This window comes from Ochotona curzoniae, unplaced genomic scaffold (genome assembly GCF_017591425.1).
Source record: "Ochotona curzoniae isolate NIBS_2020 unplaced genomic scaffold, NIBS_Ocur_1.0 patch423, whole genome shotgun sequence".
Lineage (NCBI taxonomy): Eukaryota > Metazoa > Chordata > Mammalia > Lagomorpha > Ochotonidae > Ochotona > Ochotona curzoniae.
This window is the reverse complement of record NW_024466999.1, coordinates 953983-981786: the sequence shown is the minus strand read 5'-3', so window position 1 is coordinate 981786 and position 27804 is coordinate 953983. Positions and strand designations below refer to the sequence as shown.

At 47.9% G+C, this 27804-nt stretch overlaps 1 protein-coding gene across 3 annotated transcripts; it reads right to left on the bottom strand.

The window, feature by feature from the left end:
• Positions 1-577: 577 nt before the first annotated feature.
• Positions 578-25970, bottom strand: LOC121167685 (cytoplasmic dynein 1 light intermediate chain 2). Of its 3 annotated transcripts, XM_040997238.1 has the most exons (13): positions 25766-25970; positions 25534-25607; positions 23674-23790; positions 18286-18516; positions 14429-14598; positions 13378-13471; positions 11357-11492; positions 8623-8734; positions 8042-8101; positions 7162-7203; positions 6687-6804; positions 5281-5397; positions 578-3404 (listed from the first exon to the last, which is right to left on the bottom strand). In XM_040997238.1, the coding sequence occupies exons 1-13, from the start codon at positions 25870-25872 to the stop codon at positions 3304-3306; spliced, it is 1479 nt and encodes a 492-aa protein (XP_040853172.1). In that variant the 5' UTR covers positions 25873-25970; the 3' UTR covers positions 578-3303. The 3 variants fall into 3 exon arrangements, with proteins under 3 accessions (XP_040853172.1, XP_040853174.1, XP_040853173.1); XM_040997240.1 differs by lacking the exon at positions 18286-18516 and having other exon boundaries at positions 25766-25944; XM_040997239.1 differs by lacking the exon at positions 23674-23790 and having other exon boundaries at positions 25766-25944.
• Positions 25971-27804: the final 1834 nt, after the last annotated feature.

Here is a 27804-nt window from a genome sequence, read left to right as displayed (position 1 = left end):
TCCTGGGACTTGGATCCTTGCACCCCTAAAGTGCAGAGACCAGAGAGACTAACAGACTGTTAGCCTCAGGCTGGCCCAGCTCCAGCTACTGTGGTCATCTGGGAACCGAACCAGAGGATGGAAGAAGTCTATTTCTCCCTCTCTCTGTAACATCTTTCAAATAAATAAATAAATCTCTATAGAGAAAAAAAGAAATCATTCTTCTTGGAAAGATTGTTGGCACCCTACTTAAGTCAGTGAGGAGCTTGATGGTACAGTTGCTCTGAAGTCCTTTCATAAATCCCCTGGGTTGCCCACTGAGTCAGGAAAAATCACTCAGTGCAATTCAGACAGGAGGAAGACACCCAGGCGGGAAGAGAGTGCAGCAGACAGCTCACACACCAACCCCGCACTCCACACACAGCTGGGCACACCACCACCACCTTCAACACTTGGCTTCATGGCTTTTCAGAATTTCTGGTAATTTCAAGTGAGCGACATTCACTTTTAGCTACCTAATCTGACACCTCATATAATCAGCAATTCAATGTATTTCCGGATAATGATTTATCATAAAGAAAGTCACCAAATACGTAAGCAGTCTGGATTCATGTTTATTGAAGCCAGTAATTAGACATTTCCCCCGAGCACTAGAAAGCAAGGTTCCACATGACTGCATACGGCCCCCAGATTGAGTCATACCCCTGTCTAAGGCTGGTGGGGGACAGATAACCTGCAGTCCTAGTTTGACGTTAAAAACACCAATAAACTTAGTATCTAGATGACAGCGAACTTTCACTTACAGCATCAACATGTTATGATCATGATGTACAGAGCAGTCACTTTCAACTTTGTTAAATTAATAAAACAGTTTAAATACTGATCTTAAAAGGCCAAACCAAAAAAAAAAAAAAAAAAAAAAAGCAAACAAAATAAAATAATCTAGCAGCATACCTGTTGCATTTTTTTAGAAAAGACCAATTCATGGGCCTTCATCTAGGCCCCCTCTTCAAGGCTGGGCTTATTTTTCTTTGATTTTTCCATTTTAAAGACAAATAGTAGATGTGATTATTATAATGTGTATAAATAGCCATAAAATTTTCTTTAACAGTCTACCATACAAGTGTATTCTGCAAATAAAATGAATCTTACTTTAATGAGTAAAGGCTATTATTTGGCCTTTGGTTCCAATGCTTGAGAACCCTAAAGTAACAAAGTCCTCTCTCCTTCCAGCCCAGGAAGAACCCTGCAGCTCCTCAGGGTAGGTTGGCTTTGGCAAGCACTGAGCACAGACGCTGTGCCCCAGTTACTCCCGCTCCAAGGAGCAGCCCTCTGACATAAGAGCCAGGAAGTAGTCTCCATGAATCCCTTCCTTCCCAAGACCGGTGTCTGGACCTTTTTCTGCGTGCTCAGGACATTTGATATTGACACACAAAGTGCTTATCAGTTCAAAGGATAAAAAATAAAAACAATTTAAAATTCTGCATTAAAATTTCAAACCACACCACATCCCTCTTGGGCATGTGCCCTTCCTAAAATGCTTTCCGACTCCTGAGGTCACTCATTTTGCCCCCGCCTGCTGCAGAAGCAGTAAGTATCCCTTCTACTCCCTGCCCTTTGGTGTGGCCACAAGCTGTTTGGACTCTGTTGGTCATCACACCATTACTATCATTCCACAGAGTTTGCCATCATCACCTAGACAACCTGATAATAGGAAGCCACAATATATTAAAAGAAAAAAAATTTAAGAAAAAAATAATATATTTCAACAACAAAAACTGGCACAAGAAACATATTTTTGCTCGTCAGAAAGGCAAGTAAATACTCAACTTTCTCATCAACAGTGTTCAGACCTTATAAGCAAGTCAAGACAGTTTTATGGGTCTTGTTACATCACACAGGCTATGCTGTGATGCCCAGCACATTAGTGGTCAGTCAGAGCAGGTATGTACATATCATAACATTACAGAAGTGATGCTGAGACAGGACAACACTCATAGGAAATGCCATGTATGTGAAGTGTGGTTCTCTCCCTTGGTTTGACAACACAGTTCATGGTAGTGTTTGCATCTCAACGCTGTATCATATATAAAATTAAAAAGTGCCATTCCAAATTCACAGAACTCAATCCCAGAATAGTGATGTGACATGACAATGTGCATGGATTTGCCCTAAATGGGAGATATCTGAAACTATCATTTCCATACGAAAACAAAGTGCTACATTTTATGTAAAACACAAAAATCTTTAACTTTCATCTTCAGTAAAAAAGACTCCCACATATTTGTCCACCTAATAGCACTGGTCAGACCAGGGAGCCAGGACTCTGAAGGTCCCCCAGCTAGGAGGCAGGGCCTGCTGCGAGCCAGGTAACTGGAGTGCAATGGCCTGTGAACTGTCCCCACACTGTGCAGCGCACTGCACCACGACAAAGGGAGGGCGGTCACCCCATTCCTATTATAGGCCAGCCTGTGGTAGTTAAAAAATAATTAATAACAATTTAAAAAGCAAGAACTATTTAGAAAACACAAGTTAAAGTAAATTAAACTGCTGACTTTGAATACATTCTGCAGTGACTGTCTGCCCCACCACGCATGTGCGTGGAGCCTAGGGCCTCCCATCAGAACATGGCTTGGCCAAGTATGTGGACCCTGGGCAGCAGCGCCAGCTGACTCAGACGCCTCGCACTTAACACATCTTTATTAGTGCAAAATGCTTCAAGAACAGGTCTAATTCCCATTTGCTTAGTGTTTAGTTTGGAAATGTTTCTAATTGGTAAGTCTTAAACAATGATTACTCGACTTGTAAACACAGTCTGTTAACACTGCTCACCTCCTACTCCTCCACCTCCCTCACGTTCAGCTTCTCCATCATCACTTCTCTCGCTTCCCCCTCCAGTCGCTCCCTTTCCTGCACTTTCTGCTACTTAATCTGCCTCCAAGAACAAGTGAATTTGCTAACACACAAATGGTCAGACACCACCCTCTCAGGTCAATGATTGCCTAGGCTCTTCTGCTCCACCCGACAGGAAAGGGGCCCTCCCTCTCTCGCTCTACTTTCCCTCCACAAGAAAGCAGCGGCACTCCCTGCCAACGAGAGCACAACCCAAGAGTCCAAGGGTTTTCCTTAGTAAGGGGTCTGACGTACAACCTTCCTCAATGTGTATTTCACACCTGGACAAGCCAATGAAGTTTTTTGTTTGTTTAGAGTTCATCTCCCCTGCCCCAAAACTGATAGCATGTGCCATATCAGAAAAATCCTGGTCTTAGCAGATCAATATACAGAGTTATTTGGTCATTTGACATATGCACTTTGTAAGGAGGATCAGGCTTCATTTTCTGTTGAAGAGTTTGTTACCATGGAGTCTGGCTTTCGAGTCATTCTATCCAGTTCTTCCTGAACATTTGATAACACAGTCTTTTGTCCTAAAAAAAAGAAAGAGAAAGGACAATGGTATGAGAAAACAATCTTTACAAAGGGACACTTCAAAAGAGGCAGGCTTCTGCAACTATGTGTGGCAGCAATGCTGAGACCTGGATGTACTTTGTCTCCCCAAAGTCCACGTGCTAGATGGAGTTGGCACAGCAAAATGGAGGGGTAAGGGGGACACACGAGGGGCAAGGGCCTTGGTCTCTGGGGTGGGCTCACCAGGGGACTGTGGAAGCTGCAGCTGGGTCTCTGTCTTTCAGTTCTGAGACAGGACCCTTTCTCCTGCCACACACCAAGGGGCCCAAGCCAAAGCCTGGACCACACCATCCTATGAGCCATATAAACCTTTGCCCTTTATTTAACAAGCAGTGGCAAAACACAGAAAATACAGATAGTAACCTCAATGGGAATGAGGAAGCTTGTTCATTGCAGAAACTTAGAAACCGACTCTAATTCAGCCCTCCTTGATTCTCAATGTCTTAGGTCTGTGCCGAGTCCTGGCAGAGGGCACTTTGGGCCACAAACACAGGCCTTTCTAAAAACTTTTAGCCTGCAAATTCACATCCTGCACACACCACCTGGAAGGGGCAGAGGGTCATGCTGTCACAAATGCCTTTTTGCCCTGCACAGACATACATGTGGGATTTGCTTCTAATTTCCATAATCTAGACCAACTCCTATAGTCAGCCGGGAAACCCTTTCTAGCAGTAAGAGCCAAGACAAATGCCAGAGCGCTCACAGAGTTGGTGCCCACAGCTTTCTGTTGTCAAACATCAGCTGGGGTCCAGAAGAGCAACCTGAGCCACCAGATGAGACTCTGAGTCACAAGGGTGCCCTATGGATGGATTAGGAACCTCCGAGGATCTCCTCTGCCCTGAGAAGCAGTCTGGAAAATACTGTAATAATACCCCTATGGTCTATGGAAAATTAAAAGTAAAGACCTTTTAAAAATGCATTAATTGCCAAGAAACTTGGTTCTTTCCACAGATCTCCAAGACCTCATATCATCCTAAAGGCTCCCAGGGGAGGTGAGGCAGGCGGGCCACCAGAGATGTTATATGTGATGGAGGAATCTGTGTGTGGGAGGAAGAGACCCTTACATGTGTTAGTAAGGATTCACAGCCCAAGCCCACGGTAAGCCTGGGGACAGTGACCTCAACAGAAACCCTATACAGCACCACAGAAAAGATGAAACAGGATAAACGCCAACAGTCCACTCTAGATCCTGTTACATAAACCTGTGGGAGACCGTGAATTTGGACTGGGTACCAGTTCTGGATTCAACACAGACCAAACCATTTCAGAATCTAATCACAATAACCAATCTTTGGCTAGTGGCAGGAAGGCCTTCAGCAAGTTACGTAGGCATTAACCAACCATCTGGCTCACAGACCAAGCAGTATCCAAGTAGGGTGTTTTCTGTATCTCACTTCCCTTCTCTTCAACTGCTGCACTTCTCAGAGTAAGCTCTGCTCCTGAGAAGTATCTGACTTGCAAACTGTTTTTGCTTTACTCTACTGAAATGAACTCGGCTAGTTTTCATTGCTCTAAGGAACCACATTGCTCTTTCAACAACCACAACCTCTAATAGAGCTGCTACAGCAGCAGGGTCACATTCATAATTCACTTACTCATTCAAAGGACAGGTCCAAAGAAAGTGAATGGGCACGAATTATACACAATATGGGCAGAGGGAACCTCCAGGACTAAAATGCTCCTACTGCTCAGTATGAGGGGGACCTGTTTCCCTGCTTGGCCACTCAGGAGCCTAAGGCTCTGTAAGTCAGGTGTGGGTGGGCACTCCTGTCTGCTCCCCATCCTCCCAGCCCTGCTGAACAGCCAGGGTCCCAGGTCCCCGGCACCCAGCTCTACCTGACTTCTTGGCTGTGCTCTGTGCCCCTCCAGCACCAGGACTTCCAGGGGAACCGGTTTTTTTACTCAAAAGACTGTTGAAGAAGCTGGCCAGCACGCCTTCACTGGCTGCATTATCTGTGGGAAAAACAGAAAAAAAGCACTTCACAAATTGGATGACTTAATTAAACAAAAACTGGTTCTTACTGGAATCAGTCATTGTGGTTACCATCTTCCCAGACTACCAACTTCTATACTGAGTCCTTATCCAATGCTACTGCTGAGGCTAAGTAGGTGATAGCAGCAGTACTAAGCAGAAACATGTTACATCTGTCTGGGAGCCTAACAGATGACCTGTGCTTCACGCCATATCCTTGTCTGCAAGACAGGATTTTTTTAAGATTAATTTTTTTAATTGGAAAAGCAGATATACAGAAAGGAGAAACAGAAAGATACTCTGTCTGCTGGTTTACTCCCCAAGTGGCCACAACAGTTGGAGCTGAGCTGATCTGAAGCCAGGACCCAGGAGCTTCTTCTGAGTCTCCCATGTAGGTGCAGGGTCCCAAGGCTTTGGGCCATCCTCTACTGCTTTCCCAGGTCACAAGTAGGGAGCTGGATGAAAAGAGGAGCAGCTGGGACACAAGCCAACATCCATACAGGATCCCAGTGGATCTAAGGCAAGGATTTACCCATCGGACCTAAGGCAGAGCTCTTAACAAGGTTTCTAAGCCTAACACTCCAAACCTGCTGAAAAAGGTACACATCCTGAATAAACACTCACCAAGCAGGTAAGAATTAAGTAGTAATAATACAAATGAGAAACAAAAGTAAGAATTCGAGGCAAGTGTTGTGGGGCACAAAATTAAGCTACCACCTGGGACGCTGACATCCCATACTGGAGTGTGCATTCAAGTCCTGCACTCCACTTGGGACCCAGCACCCTGGGAAGCACAGCAGCTAATGGCTCAGATGTTTGGGAATCTGCAAACCACATGGAAGATCCAGAGGAAGCTCCTACCTCCTGGCTTTGGCTTGACCCAGCCCTGGTCGCTGCAGGCATTTGGGAAGTAAACCTGTAGATGAAAGGCCCCTCGGTCTGTCTACCTTTTGGAGTAGGATGGGATTAAAAATCAAGAATTCAAAATACACATTTAATATGAATTTCTAATTTGGAATCCTCTATGAGGGACTGTGTAGAACCTAATCATCATTTTTTTCCTCTCTCTTTTTTTACACTAAGTCAAATATGTGGACTATCAGTTCAACAAAGGAATAAATAGGCCCTGGTCTGGCAACCATGAACCTCTCCCTCTGGGAGAAGAGAAATGGAAAGCAGTCCACCCTTGGGAAGAAAACAGCCCTGCTTTCAGGGGCTCCACCTGAGCCCCAGCAGGGAACAGCTCTCCCCAGGCAGATGGGATACATACTTTTGATGTTTGGGTCTGGCTTCTTCACTGACGTGCCAGGGGAAGCACTGGGCACACTGGCTGGCCCTCCTCGGCCCTGGGTCCTTGGAGAGCCAGAGGGTCCTCTCGCAGGGGATTCCTAAGTCAAAAAGCAGCCCAGATCACATACAGGCATAAAAATAACAGCCAACACATATTCCAAAAATGAAGACCTGATTCCCCTGGCTCCTTCCCAGTCTGGGAGTAAGACTGGAGTCTGCTCCCAGCCTAGTCCCTTTCTAGACCTCAGCTTCTCAGAGAAGAGTGATCGTGAGAGCAAAGTTAGTTCACTCCCAGCTGTCTTCCTTCATCACATTCCATGTTTCAAGCTGTGGGGTTGGCTATAGGGAAACCAGATTCCCTCTGAAAATTTGAACACACACACAAGTAATAGCATCAAGTTTGAAGCCACAATTGACACTGGGCCTTGACCCTCTGTGTAGTGTAAGATACTCACGGAGGCTCTTGTGGCCGTGGCTGGCTGCTTGGCAAGGAGTGACTGCAAAGAGAGGGACAAACTGCCCATTAACCAAGGCCCGCACAGTGTACAGGTCTGGAGAATAATTTACTCCAATATTCCACCAGAGGGCACTATTAGCAACAACAAAGTCCTAAGTTTTACGCTGTAATTACAAAACAAAAGCAGCAGTGGAATGGTGAATATTCCAAGGAACCAGTTAAGAACTTAGCAAAACCCACTCTGGCTCCTGCTGCCAGCTTCCTGCTTAAGTCATCCAGGGAAGCAGCAGTGATGGCTTAAGTAGTTGGGGGCATCCCTGCATGGGGGGGTTGGCGCTAAGATCTGAACTGAATTCCTGGCTCTGGCCTACTCCAGTCATAGGGAAGATAACAACTTGGTCTGCTGCTTGAGTTAATAAATTTTAACAACCCTGTGACATCCCTGTCCCATCAGGCATACCCAAGACTGTAACAACAGCCCAGGTAAAAGAGGAATGAAGTTGGGTTAGTGTTCTAGATTGTCAACTCAGGGAAGTTACCATCATTACTCACAAAATAAGCTTCACCTGCTTTCCTGAACGGGGCTGTGCACAGCTTTGCAATACAACAGAGGTGAGGCCGACTTGACTGACTGTCCCCAGAGGAAGTAGGCCAGAAAATGAGTCCTTCCAGAGAAAGGACATTTAAAAGACACTAACACCATGCCTGCAGGACAGTCTGCACAGCACGCAGGTAGGCACTCCAACCGCAACTCGCAGCAAACCAATGGGGAGAACTGGAATACTGTCAGCTCCTTGACTGTCAGCCTCCTAGCCCTGCCCTGGAGCTAGCACCTCCCGCACGCAGCAGTCACTGTTCCAACCTCACAGCCTTCTTACCTGTTGCTTCATTAGGAACACCTGCTCATCCTCCGCTGCTAACTCTTTGTCATGGACCAGCTGTGAAGTGACATAGGTTTATGACCACAGGCCAAAAACATTCACAACTACCCTCATGATTCATGCTTCAAGGAGAAGCTTGGGCTAGGACCTCCACACAGGGCCAGGGGGAATCCCTGCTCAGATCATTTTCAAGCCTGGCACAGACCCCTCCCCAAACCAGCCAGAGCAGGTGGCCAATTACTGTCTTTGAGTCTGGCAGGTGCAGAATGCCACCTCCCAGGAGATCTACAGAATACCCTAGCATCAGAGGGTTTGAAACAGCAAAGCAGAGGGGGTCACAGTTGGGTGTAGACTTCGTGAGCCGCCACCAGCTTCAGGGGCATACTGAGTATACATTCATTCCTGGCCCACCACCCCAGGCCATCTGCACACCAGACCTTGTTAAAGACCAACAAAAAAGCTCTGGCATGACTTCGCTTTTTTCCCCCCATAAAGTAGCAGAATAGGTAAAAACTGCTTCTTTGCCCATTTAAAATATTTAAGCCCTGCAAAGCATAAGCAAGCAAAGGCTTGAGTACCTTTCTCACAGGGGGTTTCACAATAAAGTCTTCATATGCATCTTCTGGCTTCACAGTTGTGAAGTTTTCATGTAAAATAGCGATTTTCTTCTCATTGTCCCAGCCTGCAGGTCTGAAGCAAAGACAGGGCCTCACCAGCTTTTCTTGGGACTGCCTCCAGGCACCAGCAGAGCACACCTCTCCTAGATGGGGTCTGTGCAGGCAGCGGCTGGCATATAGATTCCAACAGTTAAGCAGAATTCACTGCAGAAGGAGCCAAGCAGGTGACACTGCCTGTCCTGCTCCACCCAGACCAGCTCATGAGATGCAGGCCTAAGGAGCCAGTATGGGATGCAACCACACACCAGATGTGCAGAGTCACCAAACCTACCACAAAGAGCCAGATTAACAGGCCTATCTGGCAGAGGAGCATGCGGATAGCAGCACATAGCAGAACGCTCAGCGAACAACTCTTTCCCCCAGGTGGGAGTCCTAGAGGATCCTTTCCTGCAGGAAGTGAACTTCCAGGGACACCCTCTGTAGATGTGTTCATTCATTTTGCTGGCATGCGAAGATGTGTCTAGAAGTCTGTGTATAACCTACAACCCAAAGAGTCACTGAGAATCCTACATGGAGGCTGTCCCTGCTCAACACCACAGGGTAGGATGGCACCTAATTTGCAAGATGGCTGAAGCCTAATTTAAGAGAGTGATTATTCGGGGCACTCCACCATAATGGCCTTGCCAAATACAGCAATTCTCAGATAAGAAACGGAACCAAAAGCACAAAACAAGGCATGCCCAAGATGCTCAAGACACGGCAAGACCCACACATCCTTAAAGGCTCCTTCATTGCTAGCACCCCCAAAGTCTCTGATCCCTTCCTCCTTAAGACCACACGTGGTGTAGGTAGGAGCGATTGACTTCCAAAATCACACCACAAGCTCCCTGAGCCTGTGTCTCTGCTGCCTGCAGAACGCCCTGGATGACTTTCTGAAACAGGTGTGCTAGATATAGCACTTGGGACACCTGTGTCTCAGCTCCAAGTCCCTGGGTGTGAGTGCTAGTCCTGCTGCCAATCTAGTTTCCTGCTGGTATACACCCTGGATGGCAGCAGCGGCGGCCCAAGAACACGGACCCTCACTATATCTGGACGATCCAGATTGAGTTCCAGGCTCCTGACTTCAGCGTGGCCCAGCCCATTAGTGCAGAAATGGGGATTTGTCATTCAATAGATAGAAGATTCCTTTACACAAATTAATAAAGACAAAATCAGGAGGAGGAGGCCAAATGAGGCCTTCCTACAATGCACACAAAGAAGCATATTTGATTCAGGAAGAGCCCCTACTGCACCTGCAGCCTTTCACCTTCTATCCCTGATCCCGCACCGCCTGGGAGACCCACCACCCTATCTTCCAGCATCCCCCACTGCCTTTCCTGCCACAATGCCTCCACTACTCTAACATTGATCTTCTCTTTAGCTACGTGTGTCCTCTGCAGGACTATGAGCAGGGCCCACTCATTTCTCTGTGTACAGCAGAGCACCTGGGGACTCAGGAGGGGTTGGGTAAGCTTTGCTGAATGAACACATGTAAATGCTTTTAACCCATAAGGATCCCAGCCCTGAACATGCACCTAATGGAACGAGTCTTTTCTGAAAGCACAGGATCATCATCTGTCTATGCTTTTTATTAACATCTGGGGTTCTCCCATGAGCACACACACCTGTCAACAGCCATCAACTCCAGGGGCTCCCCAAGGGTGAAATGCCAGAAACACAGCAAGCCCTCAGCACCACGAAACCCACGCTGACAGGTACATGGAAGGATACGAGCAGTCGCCTCTGCCAATGAGACCACGCACTGACGCGTACTCAGAGTCGCCAAAGAAACATTCCATAGAGCTCAACTCCCTCTCCCCACCAGGCCTGTATAGACCGGACGTATCCCACATAACTGGCTGACATCCTGGCAATGCTCTGCACAAAGAAAGTCCGTACCCCTGATGGTACCCTGTGGGAGTTCACTCTTGGATCTCTGCCTGCTTGACCTATGTGGCAGGTCTAGGCACGCAGCACACTGTGTTCCCGGGTAGCCCCTGACAATGGTTTTGGCTGACCGAGACCTCAAACTGGCCTGTTCACTGGTCATACAGGCGAGGGCTGTGGGCTGCATCACAGTCTCACTTCTTTGTCCTTAGACAAGCTGTGATGGAACCTCTTTGATAAGTAACTCTTAGAAGTCAGGTGCAATCCGCACTACCTGCCAGCCTGGCTGGTATACATGACCCACAGAGTACCTGCCAGTCATGCATCTGACCTATGACTTGACAGGAGGGACTAGAGAGACGCACCTTCTAGCCAATTGCAGTGCTGCTCTTAAGTGGGAACAGTCTGGAGATGCCCTTCTGCCTTCCCCTTTCTTAGTCTATATAAGTTTGTGCTTGCATTACAATAAACAGACATGCTCAATCAGACTGTCTCCGTTGATTCTTGCTGCGGCTGAACACCATCACTTTACCCCCTTAGTGGTTGCAGAGGCCTGCTGGTCAGGAAACCCCGAGCAGCATCCCTCTTCCCTCAGGCAGAAAACTGCACAAGCCAGAAAGCAGCAGAAGGTCAAAGGTGACGCTCTCTAACCCAATGCAGCGAGTGCCAGCTACGCATGACACAGCCAGATGCACCTTCCAAGAAACATGCAGAAACCAAATGAACTATAAAGAGAGGAGTCTCAAAGTGTTACCACTGAAGAACTCACATAAAAACTGCATCCTTTTCCACAACTAAGGCAGGTGTGGTAAAGTGGAACCCGTATGTTTTATGCACGATGTACTTATACAGTAAGTCGAGGTTTTTCTCTTCTTTCACTGATGTGTAAATCAAGGCAGCTCCATCTAATCAATCTGCTTAAGGAAAACACTCAGCAGAAGAGACAAAAAAAATCATACACAAGTACAATTCTAAAAATAGTGGTCTCACAGATTAACCAATTTGATCAATACAGGAGCAACAGAAAGTATTACCAGTTAAAAAGGTAGAAGCTAGTGCTGTCATAGCAAGGTAAGCCACTGACTGCAATCTTGCATACTACAGGCACCGGTTTGACTGTTCATTTTTCATCCAGCTCCAGTAATGAGCCTGAAAAAACAGAGGAGGATGACTCAAATGCTTGGGCTCCTGCACCCGTGAGGGAGACCTGGATGTTGTTTCTGGCCATTGCCTGGCCCTGGCCCAACCCCAACTACTGTGGTCATCTGAGGAGTAAACCAGCAGATTCAAAATTCCCTCCTTTCTCTTTGTTAACTTATGACCAAATAAAAAAAGGCAGGGGGAGGCTGGCGGTGTGGCAGAGTGGGTAAAGCCATCACCTGTGACCCCCAACATGCCATATATGTGCACCAGTTCTAGTCCGGGCTGCTCCACTTCTGATTCACCTCCCAGATAATATGCTTGGGAAAGCAGCACATAGCCAAAGGACTTGGACTTGTGTACCTCACCAGGATGAAGCTCCTGGCTTCAATGTGGCACAGCCCTGGTCATGTGCCCATTTGGGAAGAGAACTAGCAGATGAAAGATAATTCTCTAATTTTGTCTTTCAAATAAATAAATAGGTAACTTTTAAAAATGAGAAAGGTCGGGACCAGCACAGTAGCACAGTAGGGATCCCATATGGGTGCTTGTTCATGTTCCAGCAGCCCCACTTCCCAGCCTATGGCCTGGGAAAGCAACAGAGGATGGCCCAAAACCTTGGGACCCAGCACCCATGTGGGAGACCTGGAAGAAGCTTTCTCTTTGGATCAGCTCAGCTCTGGCTGTTGTGGTCACTTGGGAAGTGAACCAGCGAATGGAAGATCTTTCTCTCTGTACATCCATCTCTCTGTATATCTGCCTTTCCAATGAAAATAATCTTTAAAACAATTGTAAAACAAATCTGGTAAGACAATTACATATCCATTTCCTCATAATGAAAAACCATCAAACACATAGCATTAAAATGTAATCAAGGGGGCCCAGCCCCATGGCCTAGCAGCTAAACTCGCCTTACAAGTACCAGGATCCCATATGGTCACCGATTCTAATCCTGGTAGCTCCTCTTCCCATCCAGCTCTCTGCTTGTGGCCTGGGAAAGCAGTTGAGGACAGCCCAAAGCCTTGGGACCTTGCACCTGTGTGGGAGGCCCAGAAGAGCTCCAGGCTCCTGGCTTCGGATTGGTGCAGCACCAGCTGTTGCAGCTGCTTGGGGAATGAATCATCAGACAGAAGATATTTCTCTCTGTCTCTCCTCCTTTCTATATATCTGACTTTGCAATAAAAATAAATAAATCTTTAAAAAAAATTGTAATCAAAGATAGGCACAAGGGGTCAATGTTGTGCTGTCAACAAGTTGTTGCCACCTGTGATGCAGGTATGCGTATGAGTGTCAGTTCAAATCCAGGCTGCTCTAATCCAGCTCCCTGCTAATGAGCCTGGGAAGGCCAAGGAAGATGACCCAAGTGCTTGGGTTCCTGCACATTATGTGGGAGAACTGGAAGATCCTGAGTACTGCTTTCATTTAGGTCTAGACTGCAGCCATTGAAGAGTGAACCAATGGATCGAATATCTCTCTTTAACTCTGCCTTTCAGTTATATAAATACTTTTTTACCCTAAAGCACAAGTCAATAAGTCTCAAATTCCAACACAGCAAAAGATACAAGCAATTTCCCTGGGGTTGCTATGGTGCTTTACCCCTTTGGAGAGAGGTCCATGCCTGTGGGCCCCGACCCAGCGCCCCAAGGATACACTGGAGGCAGAACCTGCGCAGGTGCGACTGGATGAAGTCCAGGTGCTCGTCCTTGTAGTCGTGTTCCTTTTCCAGGACGCTCATGGCATCACACTGCAGGGGAGACACCAAGACAAAGAGTTACTGTCCGCCCACTGAGGCCTTCTTCAGCACCAGCTTCAGGGTACTGAGGAGGACAGGCGGCCAAGCACTAAGTCACTGGGGAGTTGTCCCTTTCATTCTAGGCCTCAGTTTCTCTACAGACAGGCCCAATCAGTTTACAGTAGCTCTCAACACAGAACAAGGTCTCATCAGGCCCAAGGGTCATGGCTGTGACTGCTGGCCGCCGGTTTCCATTCTCACTACCAGGAGGAGACAGGCACACCCCATTGTGGGGCAACAGGTTCATTTGGAACAAAGCACTTTGCAATCCAAAATGTTTTTAAAACTATTTTTCCCCTTATGTAAGAGATGTTAAGTTTGTTTCTCTACAACTGAACTTAATTCCTATTTCCAACTCATTCTCTTTTTCATTACCAGTTTGGGTGACATGAAAACTGCTTTTGGGGCACGCATTTGGTATAAAGGCCAAGATGCTGCTTGGGACTTCAACACACCACACAGGAGAGCCTGGGTTTGTGTCCCAGCCCCACCCTTGGTTCCAGCTTCCTGCTAAGGTGCACCCTGGGAAGTAGTAGGTGCTGGTTCAAGCAGCTGGGTCCCTGCCAGCTATTGTGGACATTTAAGGAGTGAACCAGCAGATAGGCTATCTGTCCCTCTCCCTGCCTTTCATAAAGTAAATAAACAAAGCAAACAAGCTAATATCTTACAAAGAAAGTCAACAGTGTGCCACAAGAGGATTAGCCCAGGCCAGAAACAACCTGAGCAATCTCATTCCCAGTAGCATCATTAAATGACAGTTTTCCAACCTGACATTCAATGCCATCTTGATGAACCACAAGTGAGACCAATGCCCCCTTGTGAAAAAGTTTTATCTAAATGTCTCCAACTTTCTTGACAGCAGTGACAATTCATTGGTCACCCAGCATGCTAGGCCCCCCTGGCCCACACCTTTGTGCACACCACCAGCACGGGAATCCCCAGGTTGTGAGTCAGCACGTTGTCCCCCAGGGGCAAAGCAACGCTCTCCTCATCTGAGCCTGTGGTCAGAGGGCCTCTTCTCTGGGGGGAACCTTGACAACCTTCTTCGGGCTCAACATAGTCTTGAAAATCTTTCACAACTAATGGAAAAAAGAAATAAAATCATATATACAAATACAACACACATTAGCTTTAGCAAACTGAGAGAGGCAGCATACCAGCACAGAAAATAAGCAGTTCCATGTGACCAACCTCCTAGTTGCATCAGATTGTATCATCACTTCTCACCACATATATCCCCTACCCTGGCTAATGAGGGCCTTCAACTTGCGAGTAGTCCATCAGCTCTGTTAAGCCAAGAAGCCCAAGGCCCACATGCCTGCACTCACTGTGGGCGCTGCAAAGTTGACCTGTCCACGGCACATGGACACAGCGGTTCAAGTTACTTTGAGTGAGAGGAGCAAATAGGCAGCTCTACTCTTCTAAGCTCAACAGGACTGAAGGACCCAAAGGCCTTTTGTCTCATCAACATCACAGGAGGCAAGTAAAGGCAAAGGACAGAACTGAAGCTGTGTTTGGCAGGTGTTTGGCACACCCTCTAAGAACCACCTGGGATTTCCACATCCCCTACTGGAGTGGCTGTGTTCAAATCCCAGCTCAGGTCCCGATCCCAGCTTTCTGCTAATGGGCTCCTTGGGAGATGGCAGGCAACAACTCAAGCAGCTAGGTCACTGACACTGACATTGGATACCCAAACTGTGTTCTAAGATCCTGGCTTTTGTCCTGACCCAGCCTCAGCTGCTGCGGATATTTGGGGAGTAAATCAACTGATGGGAAATCTCTTTTTTCTGTCTTTCACAAACATCACTGAAAAGAATTTATAAGAGGCCCAGGCAAAAACATATACACTTCACACACAGCTTTCAAATAATGCATTTTAATTTTTTATTGACAAAAACTTTAGGTTATCAATACAAGAGCTGCAGACATTACCTGGGAGCTCACAGTGTTTCACAGAATATTGGGTAAAAAAGAAACTAGGCCCTAAGATGTGGCTATAAGACAATTTCTCTTTAATTAAGTTTATGTATATATTCTAGTATCTACTCAAGTGATGCCTTAGTTTAAACAGAAACTTAACATAGTTGTTGAAGGGGCTTAAAAGAACCAAAGATTCTCACATTTCCTTCTCAAAAACATTGTGAGCAGCCTTCACATCAAAGAAAAATACAATGGCTCAACTGTCTGGGTGAGCTCCCAAGAGGCACCACGGCTTTCCATAGAGCCATATCCCAGTGGGAAGGGAGGGGGCAGTGGGCAGTTGAGCAGCCTGCGTCATGGACTTCCATTACTTAGCAGCTGCCCTAACTCCACAGGATCCTACTACGGAAGCCAGGGCAGGAGGAGAGTTCAGGAGCCTTGGGTCAGACCATTCCCACCCTAAAGCAACAACTTACCTGTGGCTAACAGCAGTAGGGGATTCACAGGTTTTTAAGTAACTTGTCATTTTACAGGTAGGAAGGCAGAGGCAATGCGCCTACCATACACATAAGAGAGGCCCAAGAAAGAGTGTGTAATTTAGATGTAGGATGTGTAAAATTTTGCTTAGCTCAACACAATCCATAGTGCTAACTATATGTCTCCCAACAGGTAATGGCCAGTGTCTCCCAGCAGGAACCCTAAGCTTCCCTTCTGACATGAGGGAGCAGGGAAAGAGATCACAGGGAACGTGACCCCTGCTGCTGCCGCTGCTTGGACCTTATCCCTCCAACCTCACTGACCACCCACTGGTTCCACAGTTCTAATGACCCCCTAGACTCACATACACAAGAGATGCCCCAGACAGAAAGCATCACATACCCAACACAATGAACAGAATACCTGGGAAGTGATGGCCTGTGAACACAAGGTTGCCCAATGCTTTATTAAAATGTAAGCTAACCCCAGCCCTAACAAAGGCACTCCTTCTACACGTGGCACAAAGACATCCTGCCATGCCAAACCCCTCTAAGAAGGGACAGTGAGAGCAGAGGCTCTGGGCACGTTAGCCAGACCTGAGACGCAGGCAGGCATGATACCAGCAACTGCTATCTGCCCCCAGCATGTGCTCTTCTTCCCCTTCAAAGCCAAACAAAATGCTTTAAGACTCCAGCCTTAAAACACAGGGCTCCGCAGGATTAAGCCTAAATTTCCTGGCCTCCGTAACAGATTGATGAGTGCCCTTTGGCCTGTCCTTCCACTTCCTCCTTCCTGCTGCCTGGAACATGGGTGTGAGAGCTGAAGCTCCAGTACCAGGAGGAAGACAGCCACACCTAGACACAGCAAAGCAGCAAGGCCACAGGAACCCAGGTCCCCAGCCTGTCTCCCTGGCTAATTCCTATCCTGAACTGCCTCACTGTGCCAGCACACCTGTGTCCTGTAAATACTAGCATTTCCCAGGTGTTCTGCTACATGCAGAGGGAACACACCCCCAAGGGCACGGCCATCAATAACTGAGACCACAGAAAGAAGACAGGGGTTCAGGGATGCCCAAGAGCCCCAGAAGCAGACCTTTATCCAGCTGTGCCCCAGCACACTGTGCAGCACCTGGTCTCGGGCAGATGCTTCCCTACCTGGGAAGGAACCCCACTCTTGGCTCAGTCTTTCTCCTTTTTTCTTTTAACAAATCCTTACAAGGTTATCCCTGTAAGAAAACAGGTTCAAAGAGCCGCAGTCTGCGGCACACTAGCCCCCTCTCAGAGCAGCAAGCTCTGATTGCACTGGATACAGATGGCCCTTCAGTCCCACGTCTACTGTGAGAAGCGGCCTTTAAGGTCTCTATTTCACAGGCACAGAAGCTTTATCTGGAAAGGTCAGTGGCCGGAGACAGACAAGCTGAGCTGCATATCAATAACGGCAGCTCATTCAGGAAACCCACAAGCACACATACACACAGAGAAAAAGGTTAAAACTCCGTTTTAGCTACTGCGGGGCTCAAGCCAGACAAGGTGAGTACAGGAAGACACACAGCAGGAAATGTGATTTGAAAAGCAGATCACAATTCTTGAATCTTCCGCCAGCAAGAATGAAGATGCCATGTGTCGTGCCCAGCAGCCCTCAGTATTCACAAGAGGGAGTGATGTCATCCTATGGCAACAAGCCAGAAGAGGCCAAGCCTCCCCTAGCTAGGACAGCTGCAGCTCCAATGCTGGCCCCTCCCAGTTCCCTGGCAAGCGGACAGAAGGTGATGTAACCGCTCAGAAGCAAGGGGAAAGAAAAACAAGCTTCTGAACCACAGCAAACGGGGAAACCAACTTCCTTTTATTTCCAAGTTCTTTGTTCTCTTAAGAGCTTGGGACATCCTCAGGCTTAAAATAGCCTTTCATTTCAAGAAGCACAAAAATGACTTCCTATCTTGAACTAAAATTTTAGAACCCAGTACTAAACTGCCAGGAGCCAAAGAATTTGTCTCAGGTTTGTCTCAGTAGGGCTTCCCCGAAATGCGCCCATGACAGGGACCCCAGAGGAACTCCAAAGCAGGATTCAAGCTGCAGAGAGCACCCCACATCCCCAACACCCTCTGATGCCAACTCCACAGGCAGAGAAAACACAAAAGCTTGACAGCCACAGTACAGAATCTCATTTCAGGGACCGAAGGAAGAAATCTCCTTTGAGAACAGACCCACTAAGGTACCAGGCAACACTGCCTCCTCTTCTCCAGTTGTGACACTGAGCAGCTGAAATGTGCAGTGAACTTAGGACACACACAAGCAGGGGAAGCCTCTCGCCTTCCACAGAGTAGGCAGGCAGGGTCATCCAAAGAGAGTGCAAAACTCAATTTTACTTACACTTCCGTTCTAGCTCCCGTATTTCTTCTGGCGGAATTTTCATCTTATCAATGTGCTCACGTAAAACACTAGCCCATTTCTGCAAGGATTCCATCACAGTCCAAGGCCTAGACATGTCTGCAACAAAAATGACCAAGGTCTCCGGCAAGGATTCCGCAGACATTGCGAATTTCAGCAGGCCTTTGTGGTACAGGTCTCCATCCAGAATCCAAACATTACAGCGTGTGTGATCTGAGGGGAAAAAAGAAGCTAGGCATAAAGGTAAGGCATCTTATTATCATTAAAGATTTTATTTATTTTTATTGGAAAGTTATATATACAGAAAGGAGGAGAGACAGGGAGGAAGATTTTTCATCCAATGATTCACTCCCCAAGCGACCACAGCAGCCGGAGCTATGCCAATCCGAAGCCAGGAGCCAGGAGCTTCTTCCTGGTCTCCCATGTGGGTGCAGAGTCCCAAGGCTTTGGGCCGTCCTCAACTGCCTTCCCAGGGCACAAGCAGGGAGTTGGATGGGAAGTGGGGCCACTGGGATTAGAACTGGAGCCCATATGGGATCCCGGAGCGTGCAAGGCAAGGACTTTAGCTGCTAGTCCACTGTGCCAGACCAAATTTTTAAGACTTTATTTTATTGAAAAGACAGAACAAAGAATGGAAGGGAGGGAGGCAGGAAGAGAGAGAGAAAAAAGAGAGAGCCATCCTATCCACTGTTCACTTCCTAAATGGTCACTCCAGCCTGGGCTGGGCCAGGCCAGGCCAAAACCTGCAGCCAAGAACTCCATCCTGGACTTTCACATGGGTGGGAAGGGTCCAAGTTCAAGGACCATCTTTCGCTGCTTTCCCAGGCACACCAGCAGGGAACTGGATTAGAAGCAGAGCAGTCAGAAATTGAACCATAGCTCCTGGCACCGTGGCCTAACAGCTAAAGTCCTCGCCTTGCAAGTACCAGGATCCCATACGGTCACCGGTTCTAATCCAGGTCATTCCACTTGCCATCCAGCTCCCTGCTTGTGGCCTGGGAAAGCAGTCCAGGACAGCCCAAAGGCTTAGACCCTGCACCCGCATGGGAGACCCAGAAGAGCTCCAAGCTCTTGGCTTCAGATTGGCGCAGCACCAGCCGTTGCAGTCACTTGGGGAGTGAATCATCGGACAGAAGATCTTCCTCTCTACCTCTCCTCCTCTCTGTATATCTGCCCTTCCAGTAAAAATAAATAAATCTTTAAAACAAAACAAAACAAAACAAAGAAATTGAACCGTGGGCCCAGTGCAGGAGCCTAGTGACTAAGATCCTCACTTTGCATGCACTGGGATCCCAAATGGACACTGGTTCGTATCCTGGCTGCTCCATTTCCCAACCAGCTCCCTGCTTGTGGCCTGGGAAATGAGTCCAGGACAACCCAAAACCTTGGGACCCTGCACTTGAGTTGAAAATCCTGGAAGAAGTTCCCTGCTCCTGGCTCTGGATTGGCTCAGCTCTGGTTGTTGAAGCCACTTGGGGAGTGAACCAGTGGATGGAAGATTTTTCTCTCTGTATCTCCTTTTCTCTGTAAATCTTTCAAAATAAATAAATAAATGAAAAAAATCTTAAGAAGAAAGAAAGAAAGAAAGAAAGAAAGACAAAGAAACAAAGAAACTGAAGCAGAACTAGATATGAAATGCTGATATAACAGGCAGCAGCTTAACTACTGTCACAACGCCAGCCCCAAGACAGTTCACCTTCCAATAAAAACCAAAAAGAACCAAAAATACCAATGTTCACTGTGCCCCAAGCCAGTGGTTCCAAACGCCTTTGTTGTGTCGGTTCCATGAGGCAATTTTTCACACACTGTGAACGTGCCAGACAGGACCTTTGCAGTTTAATGCTAAGATAAAACCAATACGCACATAAATCTGGATCTGAATCACTGGATGCCTGATGATATGACAATGAGCTACCTTTGTTGTGACAATAATGTGGTCATACTTCTTAAAAATCCTCATCTTTTAGACACAGAAGCACTTGTAGATGAAATACCTAAAATCTGCTTCAAATTAACCCAGGATGGACTTAAGGGAGAAAGGAAAATCACATTGGAAATAAACAGGCCAGAATTCATAAAAGTGACAGACACATTATGGCTTGGGACACTGGATTCTACCTTCACACATATGTACACATACACACATATATTTGTCATAATCTATTAAAGCGCAAACGTTGACATTTAATGCAGTGTATGCTTCCAAAATCAAACCTGAATCACCAAACTGTACAGACTATTATTCAAACTGGTAATACATTTCTGGAAAATATATTAACAATTACTCTTCAGAAAGAAGCTTGAGAGAGAAATCCTGCCATGAAAACTATCACTTTGTGAACTTTTTTTTTCCAATAAATTCCAACATATATATTAATTTTGTATAACCATTAATATACTATAAAAAAATTATATACTCCTGACTTTAAAAAGAATAAGGCATCTAAATCTAGGTACACTTTCAATCCCAATATTGAAGTATTTCCCAGCAGCTGTGGTCTGGGCTCTGGAAACCCACTCTACAGAGCACTGGTCCACATGCAGACATCAGCAGATGTGCGGCCCTTAAGGCCAGCAGTGGGTCCTCTTCCCACTAACCCAACTCACACACGCGCATGGAGATCACACACACACACTCACACACACATCATGTACCCAACTTGGGCTGGCAGCTCTCCGTTGGAAAGGTGTAAGCCAGAGACCACTATCTAATGTGGGCCTGAAAAACATGCTGTCACACCAGTCACACACACGATCAAAGGGCTCTGCGGAAAGCTGTATAATTAAGCACAGATAAGGGCAGCTCTTCCATCAAAAAGCAACTCCCACATAGGCAGCCTTAAAAACAATCTCATAAATGCAGAGCTCAAGAGGTTTTTAAGGTCATCCTAAAGCTGTCTGTAACACAAGTTTATATGTATTTCAACTCCAAGGCACACATGGACATACGGTCAACATGCAGTTTCGGTATGAAATATGCGGGCCCGGTGCGGTGGCACAGTGGTTAAGGTCCTCGCCTTGCACTCCCGGGACCCTTCCAGCTCCCTGCCTGTGGCCCGGGAAAGCAGTCGAGGACAGCCCAAGGCTTTGGGACCCTGCACCCGCACGGGAGACCTGGAAGAGTCTCCTGGCTTTGGATCGTCATAGCATTGGCGTTGCGCTCACCTGAGCAGTGAATCATCGGATGGAAGATCTTCCTCTCTGTCTCTCCTCCTCTCTGTATATTTGCCTTTCCAATAAAAAAAATAATAAAAATAAATCTTAAAAAAAAAAAAAAAAGAAATATGCCTTCACCATCTGGAAACAGAAGAGGGTCCAGAGACCCCCAGAGTATCTACAGCACTTTGTTCCTTCCAGAGGAACACAACAACAGCGCACCAGGGCTGTTCTGGGTTTCAAACTGCTCCTTCACCACAACACACACCAATTCATTCCAACCACCTGCAAGACAGGTATCATCACCCCAGTCCACAAATGAGGAGACTGAAAGTGGTGAAGTCAACTACCCAAGGACGCACAATGACGAACCACAGAAGTGGTTCAAACCAGTTACATGTCACTCCAAAGCCCAGATCCACAATAACCAGGCTGCCCAATTAAGACAGGAAGCAGAGGAGGCAAACATATGGGCCCATTCGGCCTAGTACAATAGCCTGAATCCCAGCCTGGCTTGTAGACTCCAATGGTCCTAGATGCGTCAGGTCCCCAAACGCTTGCTTCTGTCACTTTTACAGAAGCCCTTGGCAGTAGGTCAATCTCTTGCCTCTCACCTTCCTTTCACATCCTCAGGGAATGCCGGGCAGGACAGACACAGCAGATATAAAAAACCCCAGGGTTCTAAGATGACTGCTGAGTTAATACTGGTACTGTGTGGATAATCAAAATTAACAGGAGACTCTAGCCCATGCCCTCTATGAAATGGCTCTTGGAGGGGACAGAAATTCCAGTGCTGGAAAAAAAATCTGCTTCAGGTTCTTTAGCAACAAAAAATTGTGGGACCAGAAAGTGCCCACTTACATAATCACTCTTTAATCATGAGCCTTGCTGTTTACATAGGTAAAGGAAATTTAAAAGAAAGCAATTTAACCAATATATACCTTCTCAAGTATACCAGTAACTTTCCTACCAAAACCAACCACCTAGGCAACAATAATTATTGACTTCAAAATCACTTAAAAAAAAAAAAAGTAAAACCTAAAATATGGGATTGATGTGACACAGGAAGTAAGGCTGCCACCTGCAACACCAGCATCTCATATTAGCACTGATTCATATCCTGACTGTTCCACTTCCCATTCAGTCCCCTGCCAATGGCCTGGAAACAGCAGTAGAGGAGACCCAAGTGTTTGGCCCCTGCCACCCAGGTGTGAGAACCACATGAAGTTTCAGACTCTTGGCTCCATCAGGCCAATCCTGCCTACTGCAGCTACCTGGGGAGTGAACCAGCACATGGGTCTCTGTCTCTCCTGCTCTGTAACTCTTTTCAATAAATACATAAACCTTAAAAAAAAAAACAACAAACAAAAAATTTAACATTATACAGGAGGCATTACTGATTAGTCGTCACTAAAAACCATTTTTGCCAATCTAACACATAATTATGAGAAGGAATGATAAAACCTTTTTTTCCCCTTCATTTGTGACAATCTTTACATAGTTAATTAGGGCACAAAGGTTCAAGGGCTACAGGAAAGTGGGTAAGACTATTATTTTCACATTTTTTTTCCTGTATCTGGGGTAAAGGGGAAGATAAAGGGAGAAGCCCCACTCAGTCTCCCACCCATCCCAGGTCTCTGGATGTGGGGCATGCTCCGAGGGTCTTGCTAAAGTGGTTTTCCTAGTTCAACAGTTATGAATTGCTGCCAATCTCCCCAAGGAATGATAAAAACTTCTCTCATCCCTGTGAGTTTTCCCATTCTAGCTCCTGTGAAAGCAGAAGTAATTACACCCACATCACACCTTGGGGATGAGAACTCGCAAAGCATTCATGCCCAAGCCTCTACCCCCGCCCCAGGAACCCAGACAGGAGCACTCAGCAGCCACAGATAGCATCAGCAAACGTCTTCCCTTGAGAGGCCACGCTGGGACCAGGCAGAGGCTGTGGGTTACGGAAACTCCATAGCTTTTTAAAAACAAAATTTTCACTGCCAGTCTGCATATGTCAAACTCGTCTCTTTAGTCTCTCCTCTTCAGCAGGGGCTGGCCAGAGCAGTGGCAGCCAGTCCCATTCTGGTGTTTGCAAACAGAGGAAAAGGCGTGAAGTTCTACTGAAGACACACAGTTCATGCATCACTGCCTTAGTTCTCCCAGACCTTCTGCCTACACTGCCTGGCAAAAGGTGGAATGCTGCCCAGATCCCTGCCCACTCACCATCTCGGTCCTCATCATGAACGCTGAGGTAGAGATATTCCAGGCCTCTGCCCTTCTTGCCATGTTCAGCCCCTTGTAGTTTCGTCATGAGAGTTGTTTTACCAGAACCATCTTCACCTACAATTGATGGTTGAGGGAGATGAAGGTGTACAGTTTATTTTGAGCAAGGCTAGGGAGTCATGGCACGAAAGTCACAACTAAGAATTCCATTCAAACCCTGCCGCAGGGGATGCACCTGCTTCAGTAAACAGCTGATTTTGCTGTATGAATGCTTGGGGTGGGAAAGGTGGCCGATCCCCATGCTCTAAAGACATTCTACCACATTCTACCTCACGTCCCGAGAGAGGAAAGCTATACGGCTGACAGGATGTGCATTTGGAGAAGTGCAAGTAAAAGGTGGGGCTAGTGTCTCACAAGACAAACTTTTCTCATAAGAATAACAGGAAACCTTCAAAATACAACTGGCCTCAAAAATCTTGGAACTGTGAACTAAAATAGGTCTGCTCCTGCCCCACAATCACGAAGAACAGAACAGACGAACAGAAGCCGCTCCACGTCTGACCTTAGTGCATCTCCTTCACAGCCTTCTGAAGGCTAGGGAACTGGAAATAATTACAGGCCTAAGCACAACTCTCAAGTATAATCTTGGTAATTACTACCGACTTCCTCATCTCCCTCTGCCCAACTAACTACAACCCCTCCCAACCTTTCTCAACAAACTCTAACCCAGCAAGCCCCCCTAGGCACTCCTGGGGCTTGATACATGGCATCTCAGGAAAATGGAGCCACTATCTAAGAATCCATGCCCACTCTTCCCACCCACGGCCATTACTACACAAAGGCTGTCCTCCTGCGGGTGGACCCGGACAAGAACTCATCCGCCTCACTTTGCACCTGCTCTTTCTGACCCTGGGCCCCTCTCTGATCACACACAGACCCTGAGGCTTTTGAAGGATCCTCTGGTGCCCACAACAGTGGTCAGCATATGTTCACCTCAGAAGCAGAAGGAAAACCAACAACATGCAGTGCCTCCGAGAAGACCTGCATGCCCATGAGATAAAGGCCTGCGGCAGGGAGTACTGGGACTCGGTCTCTCCCAGTCTCCGCGCCCCTGCTCACCTTAACAGGCTCCTAGTACAGAAACTGCCCATGGTCTCAGAGCTGCTCACCGTTCTGTCACCCCTGGGCCACCGCACACTGACACTTATTTCCCACAACACCATCATCTGCCCACACCCGGCATGCGGCAGCAGTCACCAACACACATCTGTCTCTTGGTGGATGGAGGGGTTCTTGTGGGGGTGTCTCGGCGCTGCCTTTGCCGTCCCAGTCCCACCAACGGGCTCCTTTGGTGAATGTTCCAAAACTCCCCAATGCTCATGAGCAAACAAGGGAGCTGCCCCAGGAAAGCCTAGCAGTAAGGGCTGGAATACACGCAGGGAGGCCTCAAACGCCTGACAGCGCTGCTCAAGAGGACGGAGAAGGGCTGGTGTGGCACTTCCCACGGCTCTGAGCTCACAGCATCTCCTTTCCCGCCTTCTCCAGGTCACCACCTCACCGACTCACTGCTCTCTCCAAGCCCAGACACGGGGAGTCGGGGACACCTAAGGCGAGGGCGCAAACCAAGGCTGCGACCAAATCACTTCAGCAACACACCGATAGCCCCACGCAGCCACACCGCACTCTCTCCCAAGGAGCAGCATCCAACCCCCGACTCCTAGCCGGGGTCGCCAGAGCCGTCCTGCACAGGACACCTGCTGCAGGCGGCAGGTGAATGGGGGGCGGCTGACATCTGCCAGAGAGACGCCTGCCTTGCCCACCCCAAGCGCCCCTGGGCAACGCCCCGGCACCAGCGCTCACCGAACACCAGGATGTTCTTGCCAGACGGCAGTTTGGACCTGGCGCGGGTGGACACTTCGCTCAAGATCGAAGACCTGCAGCGACAACGACAGGGGCGGTCAGCCCCGGGGCAGACCTAACCTCCCGGGCCGCGATGGCCCCTCAAGTGCCGGTCCCACGGTCGCCCCCGGCCTACCCGGCTCCCGCCCAGGGCAGGCCCTCCTCGGCCAGGCCTGGCCGCCCGCGACCTCACCATAGACTCTGACCCTCCTCCTCTTCGCTAGTTAGGTCGCCGGCGGCCGCCACCGCGGGCCCGTTGGGACCCAACAGCAGCTTCTTTTCTACCCCCACCGGCGCCATCTTGCCAACTGCAGCCACAAAGAGGGCCCTCCCCCGGGCCTGCCGAGGACCCGCGAGGACCCCGAACCGGCCGCCCGGCGCCCGCCGCTCCCCGCGGAGCTCCGCCACCACCCGGCGCCTCTCCCGCAGGGGACGCGCCACCCAAAGCCGCCTAAAGGGCCGGAGGTGGCTGCGGCCTCCCCCGGGGTGCGAGGCCGCTGGCGTGGCGGGCGGCGGTCAGGCGGTCGCCGGGGCAGCCCAGCGCGGGGACGTGCGGCGGGGGCGGGCACCGCCCGGCCAGAGGGCGCGCTGGCGGCCCCTGCCGGCCGAGGGGCGCAGCGCCGCGCCCCGCCCTGGCCTCGCCCAGCCGGCCGCCCCGCCGAGGCGTCGCCCAGAACACGCGCGGGTAGCCCGGGCTTTGGGAGACTCGCGTGGCCGCAGCCTTTACCCAACCCTGATCACACATCTCGCATCACACATGTGTCGGCATCACACATCTCGCTGAACCTTAGCCAACTCTTATGCATGAGAAAGTTCAGGAAGCTCGTCCAAAGTCCCAATGTTACATGATAGCGTCCCTTGCACTCTGATGGACAGTATTGGGCAGTCTTAATTTTTTCAGGAATTTGGCCTAATCCTAACCAAGTCGTGCACTGTAACACCAGCCTTAAGCACATCACTGTTAATTCTCACCAATCTGTGGCTTTTCACCTTCATAGGTGTTAAGGTTGTAAATCAATGTAACAATTCCACGATACAATTTTAGAACATTTATCATCCCAGAATGATTCCTTACGCCCACAGCCCCTTTTGTGAACTGCTTTTCCCACCCACCAGACAACCAATAATAAATACTTCCTCTATGTTTGCCTTTCCTGGGAAACCATCTATAAACGGAATGCCACAAGTGATCTCGTGTCATTTAGTCTGTTTCTGAGATTCAGCCACATTGTTTCAGGTGCATTTTGCTTCTTTTTTGGATGAATGTATCTCACCACATGGACATACCACATGCTGTTTACTCACTACTTGGACATTGTTGTTTCTCCCTTTTTGGCTCTTATAATGCTGTGCTCAACATTTGCACACCCAAGCCTTTGTGTGGAAATGTGATTTCTTCACTTTTTAATGCAAATGACTAAAGCCAGGCCAAGTGTATTGTTAACAGATTTTGACATTCGAAACTAAAATCAGCCGCTTTAGTTCTCTGTCAGAGTGGAAATGGGGAGATAGGTGGAAGAGAAAGAAAAAAGGGGGGCTGCAAAGGGAAGGGGAAAAGGCAACACAGAGGACCATGTAGAAAGAAAGTGTGTCTTCCGGTATGACCTCCACCTGAGGGACTGCCATTCTGCTGGCCGGAAGCAAGCTGGCACTACAAACACTTCTTAAGGATCACAGGAAGTGGAATCGGGCAGAAAAATATCTGAGCAGGACTGTGGTCCTGGCTCTACCACAAAAAAAAAAAAAAAATAGCAGTATGAAACACAGGGTTCCAAAAAGGGGACTATTACCTGCCAGCCCAGATCCAGGGTTTAAGAAAGAAAATGGCAGGGAAAAGTCATGAACAGTTATATCCCTGGAGGTCTGGGAAAAGCGGGCAGAGTGGTGGAAGTCATAGGCAAGAAGAGCCTGGGTTTTCACAGGATAAGAGATGGGGTTGAAAACTACAGGCACTGAGTTTGATCAGCAGCACCAGGTAAAATTCTCTACAGTGATCAGTTGAAAAATAAAGTAATAAAATGACACAATATATTTTGTGCAGGAATGTTGTGTAAGATACTACAGACATAGCAAATGCAGATTTCAACAGAATACTGGACAATTCTTACCATAAACAAGTGAGGGTACCTATCACATAGCAGCTAACACACTGTTGGGATAATCCCATCCCATACTGCAGTGCCTGGGTTTGAGTGCTGCTGACATTGCCAACTTGAGCTTCCTGTTAACGCA

Coding starts and splice junctions, on each gene's coding strand:
- LOC121167685 (XM_040997238.1), bottom strand. CDS start 25,872: ATGGCGCCGGTGGGGGTAGAAAAGAAGCTGCTGTTGGGTCCCAACGGG. Junction 5,398..6,686: donor GCCAGACCCAAACATCAAAA/GTATGTATCCCA, acceptor TTTTTCCCACAG/ATAATGCAGCCAGTGAAGGC. Junction 3,405..5,280: donor GAGCACAGCCAAGAAGTCAG/GTAGAGCTGGGT, acceptor TCTTTTTTTTAG/GACAAAAGACTGTGTTATCA.